General features: G+C 35.4%; 1 protein-coding gene across 4 annotated transcripts in view; it reads left to right on the forward strand.

The window, feature by feature from the left end:
- GFM1 (G elongation factor mitochondrial 1) overlaps positions 1-11,666 on the forward strand; it is a 40,173-nt gene that overhangs the window by 3,280 nt on the left and 25,227 nt on the right. For 2 of the 4 annotated variants that reach the window (XM_023524455.1, XM_011379595.2), the window contains exons 5-10: positions 1,529-1,617; positions 3,520-3,636; positions 5,879-6,029; positions 6,892-7,049; positions 8,513-8,597; positions 10,868-11,005. In XM_023524455.1, coding sequence (XP_023380223.1) covers positions 1,529-1,617; positions 3,520-3,636; positions 5,879-6,029; positions 6,892-7,049; positions 8,513-8,597; positions 10,868-11,005 — 738 coding nt within the window. Of the gene's footprint in view, positions 1-806; positions 961-1,412; positions 1,618-3,519; positions 3,637-5,878; positions 6,030-6,891; positions 7,050-8,512; positions 8,598-10,867; positions 11,006-11,666 lie in introns of those variants that run through there. The other 2 variants (XM_011379603.2, XM_011379611.2) reach the window with 2 other exon arrangements.

The raw sequence follows: 11,666 nt of genomic DNA on the forward strand, positions 1-11,666 counted from the left end.
GCGATTTAATAAACTTCACAAAACCTGAGAGATTTAAAGAATGGTAACAGTGCATCTTTAGTCAAAAACATATCACAAACTAGATAACTCATGTAGGCTTGAAATGTCGCTCTGAGGACTTGATATCTGGAGACCATCACTGTGCATATCCTGAGTAGATGTCTTTTGAGAATGTTAAGTCAATACAATGTATCCTTAAGCAGCCATTAAAATGGTATTTACATAATTTTTAATGTTATGGAGAGGTGTTTATAATGTTAAGTAGAAAAAGGGTTTAAGGTTGTATATAGTATGAACTTGACAGTTAAAAAATACATATATCAGAAAAAGATTAATAAGAAAATCTTGGCACTCCCCTGAAGAAATTACGTATCATCGAGTAATTTAACTCTTCATTTAAAAATATTTCCTCAGATGAAGATCATCTTAAATCACGTACTTCAGAAGTTGAATCCTTCCCATCCAGGCCTCAAAATCCACATGTAGCAGAGCAGGGAAAAAATCTGTTCTCTGAGCATCTACTCACAGACTGGCACAAGGCTGGTGGGCAGGAGCAGTGCAGAAGGAGCAAGGATGGCTCTAAGTTTGGGTGATTGCTCTATGGTAGCAATTGCTGAGGATGGCAATGAAAAAGGAGGTAGGCAGTTAATAGAGGGCAAAAATCTGTAATCGGTTTTCTGTTTCATGAGATGATATGGTTTGACAAATTAGGTTTATCTGAAAATTGCATCAGTTAACTACCTGTGTTCTGGTTCCATCTCAGTAAAGATTTCTTTGTTCTTGGAGTGCAGGGACAAAGAGATCCTAATTGCTGTGCTTGTGTTTAGGTGAAAGGTAAAGATGGAGTTGGTGCTGTCATGGACTCCATGGAACTAGAGAGACAAAGAGGAATTACTATTCAGTCGGCAGCCACCTATACCATGTGGAAAGATGTCAATATCAACATTATAGACACTCCTGGTGAGTTCAGTTCTTGGTTTTATTGTACCTCGTTTTGGCAGCAGCAGCATTTAGTTCTTTACTATGCTGCAGCTCATTTTTGAGTATCAAATAGTACTCAAAAGTGTGACTGAATTCCTATTAGAGGAATCTGACTTGAACCTAGAGCACCTCATCCTTTTGTGGTATCCCTGGAAAATAGTTCCAGTAAATTATGAGAAGGAAGGTTCTTACTTTTTACAAATTGCAGCTGATTCAGAAGGTGCCTGTGCCCTTGTATCTTTTTGAAGTGATCTTGTTTGGTCCCTGGACTTTATGGTGAGTGAATAGTACCGGTGGTTTACAGAATCCATATTCTTTTTATATAAGAAGACTTATATAATGAGCAGAAATACAAAAATTTTTAACTGTGCATGTTATAAAAATTCAGACTCTGCTCTTTAAGACTGTCTCACCCTCTGTGTCTCATTTAGGGCACGTGGACTTCACAATAGAAGTTGAAAGGGCCCTGAGAGTTTTGGATGGCGCAGTCCTTGTGCTCTGTGCAGTTGGAGGGGTGCAGTGCCAGACCATGACCGTTAATCGCCAGATGAAGCGCTACAATGTTCCGTTTCTAACTTTCATTAACAAACTGGACCGAGTGGGCTCCAACCCAGCCAGGGCCCTGCAGCAGATGAGGTACTGAACCTTAGAGAGAGCAGAGCGGGTGTGACGATCTGAACAACAGACCTTCCATCCAGAAGGACGATTAATTCAATATCATTAAGCTTTATCTTTTTTTTTAAATTTATATATGTGAGTGACCAATCTTAGTAAATAGAACCCTAAAGTCGGTAGTTTGGTTTGTGATCTCATCAACTACCTTCTCTGTAAAATGGGGGAAATATGACTTAAATTATAGGGAGGATGAAGGTGAATTCAGAAAACAGTCCGGCGTTTTATACTGTTTTGCTATAATTTGAGAAGTTATAAAGTAGATTCTAAAAGTACTTTGTGTTTATTTAGACAAATCTAGAAGATCATTTTCAGTTTTAACCTTTACTTGAGGAATTTTAATGAATGCCCTGGAGTAGAATGCTAGATTCCCTTGCTTTCATATGGTAACGTGTGCTAAGACAACAGTACCACTTCCTTTCTGTACCAGATATAACCCAGTGGTATTGATAGTATGTTATTTTGCACAATTCTGTAGGTTTCACATAACCTTTGAAAAGAGTCGGTTTCACTTTTCACCTTTTGTAGATGTGTAAATGGAGCTGTAGAGTTCCTACTCAGGTTCCACAGGACAGAGCTGATAGATACAGGAAGCAAGGTTTGTCATAGCAGAAAGACCAAGAGAGATGTGTCCATTTTGGTGATGAGGAATTATAAGTGACCATACTGCTGTGTGCACTTCGATGAAAGTGATGTATTTGAGAATAGGAGAGCAAAATTTTTCTTCATTGGATGTTTGTAATATTTTCTTGGTAAAATGAAACATTTTCACTTTTTATCATTATTTACTTGTATTTACTTGTGGTTGGCAATAGAGGGACTATTCCTACTAAGTCTTTTTCTGAATTCCAAGAAAATTCTCTTTTAGCATTGATTTGACCACTTTGGTTTGCTCCACTCCCAATTACCTGCTTTCTCATTTTGTAACTCCCATTAATCAGATTTTGAAACTTCTGATCTGGCCTCTGAGTCTTAACTTCTCTACCATACTTTCTTATACTTTCTGTCTCTTCATTTTGCACTAGGTTATGAGAGAATTCTTGAGGTCAGTCCTTCAGCTCACTAATCTGATATCTGCATCTCTTCTGTTATTTAGCCTATTTTTCTTTTTAATTTCAGCACTTATATAGTTAATTTCCATAAACTTTCTATTTTATTACATCTTTATTAACATAGGTAATTCCTTCTCAGATCTTTACATTTTATTTTCTTCTAGTAACTATCCTTGGAGATTAGTAGTATTTTCTGAGCTCATTACCTCTCTTTTAAGCTATTGTTTCCTTCAGATATTTGGTGATTCCTGGTTATATATCCATAAATATAGATAGGTACCTAGAGTCTAGACTAAACAGTAGCTAGAGCATATTTTTTCTTGAATAAGAATCCCTGCCTCTGAGTATAACTTCCATTCAGTAGTTGTTCCTGACTAGAGGTACAGGCTGATGATGAATGTTTGGCTTTAACACTTTCTCCCAGTTTTCCCCTAAGAACTTTCTCTTTAGATAGCTGCACTCAATTTCACTAGTCAGCTGATTCAAGAATGAGATGTTGGCTTAGCTATCCCACCATCCTTTAATTTCCTGGTTAACCATCTATTGACCTGTTCTTCCTACTTCTGTTTCTGATCCAAGGTATTCTGGGGATCAGATGGGAAAACAAGAGTTCTTTTTGTTGCCTAAATAGGGTTGTGGCTTCCTGAGCATGATGAGTTTGACTGTCAGTCTGTTCCAACTGCTTTATATCTTCTGATGACGCCCCTCCCAGTTCCTCAACATCTGCCACTGATTTCTTTTTATATTTATTTTGTCATTTCAAAGGGATTTGGGGAGGAAAAACGAGATAAATATATGTATCTTTCTTTTTTAGGTCTAAACTAAATCATAATGCAGCATTTATGCAGATACCCATTGGTTTGGAGGGTGATTTTAAAGGTATTATAGATCTTATTGAAGAACGGGCCATCTATTTTGATGGAGACTTTGGGTAAGTATTAAAAATATACCATTAAAATCTTAGATCTTAAAAAGTATCACAGAGAAGGGTAAAGATGAGTTCTTTATCCTCAAATACCTTTTTGAAATGTGGCTGGAAGAACACCTTTTAAGATAATTTTGTTTTAATGCCTTTAATCCTAGTTGCTTCTCATTTTGCTTAGTGTTCATTCCAAGGGAGAATATGTTACTTTTTGGCTGATATATTTATGTCACATTATGACGTGTATGGTGTGGTGGAAGGAGGCCCACGACTTGGGCTAGTAATGTAATATTTTGTTCATTCATGCATTCATTCATTAAACTGGGAAGAAAATAGGGATCATAAATATTTCCTTTACCTACTTCATGGGATTACAAAGATAAAAAGATTAATATGTAAAAAGCAGTTAAAATTATACAAATATGGTTTGGGCAATACAAAAAGTAAATTGGTAACTGTTTGACATGGTATTTGGTTCATCAGTCAACTTTTGAGTGACCTTTGCTTACAAAGCACTGTAATTGCTCAGTTATCAAACCATGGCATTCAGAAAAGTCACCTGGAGAGCTTGTTAAAACACATTCTTGTATCCACCTTCAGAGATTCTGATTTAGCAGATCTAGGGTGGGGTCTGGAATTTGCATTCTGAGAAAGCTTCTAAGTGATGCTGATCATGTGAGGTCTGTATACCAGACTTTTGAGTGACACCAATCTAGACAGTGTGGAGAGTCATAAATGACCCTTTGTTCTGAGGAGTGGCCCCAGTAGCCTGGCAATTTCTCCAAAAGTACTTCTTGATGGGCTTTCTTCCTCTGCTATGGAACTGATATTGCTCATCTGGCAGGTGGGTTAAAGGGTGTTGTGATCAGTTAACTGTAGAATTTATCAAGCATCTTGTAAGCAGGTTACAAAATGGAGACTGTCCAGTGGATGAGGTGTTTCTCACACTTTGTGTGGCAAGTAAATAACAACAAAGTTTGTCTAATATTCCTTAGAATGTAAGGCCCAGGATTTTTATCAGGTTTATCTAGGGCTATTTTCCCAGTCCTAGAGCTACCTGGTACATAATAGGACTCAAAAAATATCTGTAAATAAATAAGTAAATCTGCTTCCCCTGAATTACTAGGGCACAAGTTTCTACATGAGATTTTTAAACATTATTGTACATCAGAACTACAGATGGAACTTCTTAATATACCTGCCTTCCTTCCCGGTCCTTCACTACTGTGTATATGTATTTTGAAACGACTTCATAAATCAGGGGTCCCCAAAGCCCAGGCCGCAGTCTGGTACCAGTCTGTGGCCTGTTAAAAAACGGGCTGCAGAGCAGGAGATGAATGGCAGGCAAGCGAGCGAAGCTTCATCTGTTATTTCCAACTGCTCCCCAGCAGTAGCATCACCGCCTCAGCTTCACCTCAGTTCATCAGGCATCAGATTCTCATAGGAGCAGCGGTCCCTGGTGCTAGAAAGGTTCGGGACTGCTGCCATAGCTGATTCTGACAAAAATCTAAGAACCAGGGAGCTTGCCAGGAAGGAAGAGATGAAGCTCTAAAGGCTATGAAGAGCGTTCTTTAGGACTATTTGCAGTTGGTTTTTACTTTTTTATTTAGGAATGTTTCCTGAAAAGGTTATTTTTCAACATTAATTTCCATTAAAAAATACTTTGAAAACTTTCATACTAATATTTCTAAATATCACGTCTATCTACTTGGTTTTGTATATTTTATTTGTGACTCTTACCTATTTGACCCATACAAGAATGGAAAACTGGGGTCAAGTTTGAAAAGTCTGTCATATTAAGTAACCTTTTTTACTACAAAATTAGAGTATTCTGTGTTAAAATTTGTGCGATTGGGTTTGTTAATCACCGAAAAGAATAAAGTCAGGTCTCTAAACCTACTTGTAAGAGACTGATTATTAATTTGGTTACTAGAATTATTAATTTGGTTACTAGAATTATTAATTTGGTTACTAGAATTTTCAGGTGCTCAGGCTGACTTTGAATCTTGGCTCTTCCATTTACTAGTAATACAACCCGAAGCAATTTGCTTTGCCTGTTTTGCTTACTATCTGTCTGAATTTTAAAGATAACCATTAGTCTTATTTGCCATATTAATGCAAAAGTATCAGAGCTCTTTCTCATCAAAAAAGATGTTTTAGCCACTAGTTTAACTGTTGCACTGGTGCTTTGTATATTTAATTGACTATCCTTAAAGTACCAAAAAAAAAAAAAAAAAATTTGTTTTCTTAGTCAGATTGTTCGATATGAGGAAATTCCAGCAGAATTCAGGGCAGCCGCAGCTGACCACCGGCAGGAGCTGATTGAATGTATTGCTAATTCAGATGAGAAGCTTGGTGAGATGTTCCTGGAGGAAAAAATACCTTCAATTTCTGATTTAAAGGCAGGTGCTCTCAAAATGAGTACTATTTAACAAGAAATAGAGGGTTTTGTTTTTGTGAGGTGGGGACATGATGCTTTTATGCATGGGTTTTATTAATGAAATTGTAGTAAATTTATTAAACATAATTTATTTCTTCAAAACTTACTTGATATGGCATATTACTTTTTTTTAAGTGGTGAGTTATATAATATCTTTAAATGGGAAAGGAGTCATAGTTTGTTCTAGAAAAAAAGATAAATAGCCAGCCTCTTGGATATATCCTTACTCAGAAGAAAGAAGATAAATCAGAAATGTTACAGCAATAACTATATTTTTTTTAAAGAAAACAAATCAGTTAATTAAAAGTTTTTAAATAGATGATGCTTTCATATGGTTTAAACATTTAAAAAGTATACAAAGGTACACAGCAAAAAAAGTCTCTCACCCATTTCCCAGCTGCCTGGTTCTCTGCCCCATCTCCATTAAGGTAGCTAGTTCATAGTGGCTGGTGTATCTTTCAAGAGATTTTTTTTGCTGTGTATTACTTTTTCCTCTATTTTACACAATTAACATATTGTTTTATACAGTTAGCATACCATTTACACTGTCCTATGTGTGTCTGTTTTCTATGTGTGTATATATATATTTTTTACCAATTGAAAATTAGTGACATTCCAAGAATGTTGAAACCAGCTTTCTAGTCCTGAAAAAAAAACTGATTTTTTCCTTTTTTTAAAAAATTTTTTCCTTAATTCATAGAGGATCTGATTCTAGTCTTTACTAGAGCCAATACTGTAGAGAGTATTAATTCATTCATTAGTTTGTAATTGAAACAAAGTGTAATTTTTAAGATAACTGATCATTAATTTTTTTTCTTTTGTAGCTTGCAATCCGAAGAGCTACTCTAAATAGGGCATTTACTCCTGTATTTTTGGGAAGTGCCTTGAAGAACAAAGGAGTTCAGACTCTTTTAGATGCTATTTTGGAATACCTTCCAAATCCGTCTGAAGTCCAGAATTATGCTATTCTCAATCGGGATGAGTAAGTCTTGGAAACCGATTCTTCGTGTTACTGCACAGGGTGATGTGACGTGTGCTGTTGCCACAGCTGCATGGAGGGGGGTCCACCGTTCTTCCCCACCAACTCAGTCAAGCAAGGGTTCCCAATCCCTGGGCTGTGGACTGGTACTGGTCTGTGGCCTCTTAGGAACCGGGCTGCACAGCAGTGAGCGTCGGGCAAGGGAGCAAAGCTTCATCTGTATTTGCAGCTGCTCCCTGGCACTAGCATCACCACCTCAAATCATCAGGCGTTAGATTCTCATAGAAGCACCAGTCCCTGGTGCCAAAAAGGTTGGGGACCACTGCAGTAAAGATTTGCAGATCAAGTCAGATTTATTGAAAGTACATTTTTAGAAGGAGACAGGCCACACCAAGGAAGGCTGCAGCCCCGTGGGGAGGTGAAGAGACAAACGAGAGTATGCGGCAAGTGAGGGGCATGTTACAGGGAATAGCTGTAACAGCACAGAAGTGGGAAGGGCTGTTTATACTTGGGCCATGATGGAAGATTACAAGGGTAGTCCTATCTGATTGGAAGGTGAGGTTGTTTTGATTGACATTGGCTGTTATATAACCTTTTACCTGCTACACATGTGCTTACCTAGAATTCAGTCTGTTGTAATTAGATTCATGAACTTGCGGGCAAATGTATGATATTATTATGATGGTATAATGAGGCTGAGGTTATGGGCAGGTTAGGGTAGTACTTTCTGCACACTTGTTTGTAGCTGGTTTAAGCTAGCAGCTTTTATGGCCTTTGTGCATAAGATGTAAGGATAATTAATAACCATAAAATGGGTGTTTTAGGGAGGTCCTTAAGGGAGGTTTTTATGGTTACAGAGCTGGGCTTTCACTCCTGTAGCTCATGACTAGCTACCTACCTAACATTAGTGTATGCAGAAATACTTTAACAGTTTGCACTATGAAAGAATGTCAGAATAGTTCTTGTAGTTGTGTTTGTGTTATTTTTTTTTTCCATAATTTACAAAAGACAATTACCATTTCATTTTGGGTAACAATTTTGGCCTATAGAAAGTATACCGGTTCCCCTATTATGTTCTATTTGTGAGTTAGAAGTGTGATATGTTTTATTATCCATCAAGATTTAAATCATTCGAAAATTTTCTCACTTGGGACCAGCTCTACTCAGTCAGATTTTTTAAGAAAATAACTTTTTTTTTAAGGTCTTATTGATTATTTTTCTTTATCAGACCATTTCTGTGAGGCTTTTTTTTTTTTCAAGTTTACTATGGTCCTGTCACAATGTAGTCACTAAGCCCAAAGAAGTTATTCTGACTGATTTTCAGTGAAATTTCACTGATGTATAAGGTCAGAAGTGTTTATTTAGCACACGTGCTTTTTTCAGATAATACTCTTTGATTAAACAAATTGATATGAAACAAATGTCAAATCTTAAATCTCACGGAGTTATATTTCTTTTATTTTAAGTGACTCAAAAGAGAAAACCAAAATCTTAATGAATTCCAAAAGAGACAATTCCCACCCATTTGTAGGCCTTGCTTTTAAACTGGAGGTAAGTTGCTTTTTAATGTATTTAATTGCTATATGTAGGAGTTTTCTTTTAGGATTTTATTTCTATTACACAATTACTCATTACAGATTTGGTTATAGGTTTCTCTGCTTTTACTTTTTTTTCCCACTCTTTTCATACTGGCTCTTTAGAAGGAAGTTATTCCCAACTTAAGGGGTTGGGAATTATATTCCACCTCCTTGAAGAAGCACTGTCTACTTAAGTTATTTGAAGTTCTTCTGTATGGGTCAGTTATTTATTTATTCAATCATTTATTTATATCAGTGTGGACTTACAGATATTTATTTTGTACTTTGAGTTATAATCTAGTAGTCTGTTACTTATTTTGTTGGACCAGATTGGCCAGGTTTGGCCATTGGAACTCTTTCACTTGGCCCCATGTCTCTTTGACATTCCCCGGTGTTTTGCTCTTTTTTGACTACTTCTTTACTTTCTGGCAAAACAGGATGCTCTAGACTTATCTTGTATTTTCTCTGCCCCAGTGCTAGAATCAGCCATTTCTTTAGGAGCCCTGGTTTCTTTTAGTGGAGAATGGTATTAGAAACCAAGATTTGGGCGCTGGGTATGCTTTTTGTTGTGTTGTTGCTTCTGTTCATAGTATTTTAAGTGTGGGGGAAAAATGGATAAGTCGGAAGTGTATGAGTGGTTATTTCTGGCATGGAATTATATTTGGTGGGCTTTTTTTAAGATTTTATTTAAAAACTTTTACAATTATTGATACAAAGGAAATGTCATTTGTTTCTCTAAAAGGAGAAAAAAAAGTAATTTTAAATTAAAAAATAGAAGTAACATTGCAGTGCTAATTTTTATGCATAAAGCTTTTAAAAATATGTTTCAGAATATTTTCTTAGGATCCCCAGAATAGTGATTATTGAGTTAAAGGTATAGCATATTTTAATATTTAATGGTTTATATTGCTAAGTTGCTTTTATACTATCAGAATTAATATATTGGATTATTTTAATCAATCTTTATTAACATTGAATGTTTATTAAAAATCATTACTGACTTAATAAATGAAAAATGATTTTTATTTAATCTTGCCTTAATTCCTAATGATAGAGAACATTTTTCCATATACTGCATTTATTATGCAGTTGTATTTCTTCTTTTGTAATTACCTATTTTGTCTTTCAGTTTTTAAAATTAGAGTCAAAGTTTCGCATATTTTTTAGTACATATTTTCTCTAATAAAGTTGATTTTTAAAAACAATTAGCACTTTAAAATTTATATAGTCAAATATAGTCTTTACTCATTTTTAACCTTAGAAACCCTCTTCTTTGAATATACTTAGTAAATATTTACTTTTGTTTTTATCTTCATTTTTATAGTTGGGTTTTTCATTGTTAATCTAACTGGAATTTGTTTTGCTGTATACTGTGAGGTAGCATCTAAATTTATTTCCTCCTCTACCTCCAAATAGAATAATGATTGTCCAGTTCAGTTTTTGAATTTTTCCATTTTTTATGTGTCCTTTATCAGCTGTTGTCAAATGAATTAAACATTTTAGATTATTGTACTATACTCGAGGCTCTTCAATCTACTTTGTGCTACATTTTAAGTTTTGGAGTATTTACTATCAGCCAGTTTTTATATCAGCCAGGGTGAGTTTCTTCTCATTACTATAGTTTTTCAAAACTTTTAAATTTATTCATTCTTCTAAATAAATTTTCAAATCACTGATCAAATGTTTAATAATTTCTCTTGGGATTTTGATTCCTATTGTGTTAAATCTGTGAGTTAATATGGGAAGAACTGGCAACTTTTAAATACACATTGGTTAGTGTTATTACGGTTCAGGAGGAATTGATTCTTAATTATTCATTTTATATTTAGTCATTTTACAAAACTTATTTGTATAGCTTTCCAGGTGATTATCAAATTTTTTTAGGTGTATTAACACAGGCTTACCATTTCTAATGATATTTTTGTTGTCTTTCCAATAATTATACCTTATTTTTATGTCTTACCATATTAAACTGAACTTGTCAAATATTAGAAGTCAAAAAGATACTTCCTTATAAAAAGAATTAAAAAAAATTTTTTTTGATAACTTTAATTTTAGGAAAGCAGAAGTAGTATCTTGGATTGTGATACCAAAAAGAACAACATAGCTATTTAACTTAACCTTTATTCAAAGCTACTAAAATTGATAGGGAATATTTGGAGCTAGTTTTGAAGTTTCCCTCCTAAGTTTGATTCTTCTGTTTGTTTTTTGTTCGTTCCACCTTTACCCAATCTTGACTTCTAGGCAGGTCGATTTGGACAGTTAACTTACGTTCGCAATTATCAAGGAGAATTGAAGAAGGGTGACAACATCTACAACACGAGAACAAAAAAGAAGGTGCGGGTGCAACGGCTGGTTCTCATGCATGCCGACATGATGGAGGCAAGTACCTGGCCATTGTTAGATCTGAAATTTCTCTAATGCAGGTGGAATAGATCTACCTTCTAGGTATCCTGTGCCCCACAAGAAAATTACTTCTACTTGAACGTATTTTCCTAGCTTCTTTATTTTTAGTTGTGCTACAGTTCTGATGCAGCTCTCTAGTATATGCAAAATTAGCAGATATTAAGAACACTTTTATAGTTATCTGTATGTCTTCAGTGGCAAAGTTTAAGAAGGGGCAATTGGTTCCCTAAAACTCAGAACACAAATTTGGCACTCTCCTCAAGAGTTATCATTACAATAGGTTTTTAGGACAGTGTAACTGTGGTTCTCAAAGGTAAGTGAGAGTAATAAGTTCACACATATCTCACATTGTTCAAAGGGTTTACTTTCTGAAATATGGTGGTGTGAAAGTTCTGTTTGACTCTAGAGCTTTATATTCATAGAACCAACCCCAGAAGGGCTATAATGGTGTTAGGACCATCTGAAGATTTAAAACCTCTGAAGATCTGGTCTGGAAGATAAATTTTGTCTTGAATTCTTGAATTGGCTCTGAATCTGTCCTAACCTGTGGTCCATAGGATTAGGCCTTGGCAGGAATACCAAGTGTATGAGGTTGTCGCCTACTCTCAACATTTCCCAATTCAGCTTTATATCCCTG

Source organism: Pteropus vampyrus, unplaced genomic scaffold (genome assembly GCF_000151845.1).
Source record: "Pteropus vampyrus isolate Shadow unplaced genomic scaffold, Pvam_2.0 Scaffold12, whole genome shotgun sequence".
NCBI classification, from domain to species: domain Eukaryota; kingdom Metazoa; phylum Chordata; class Mammalia; order Chiroptera; family Pteropodidae; genus Pteropus; species Pteropus vampyrus.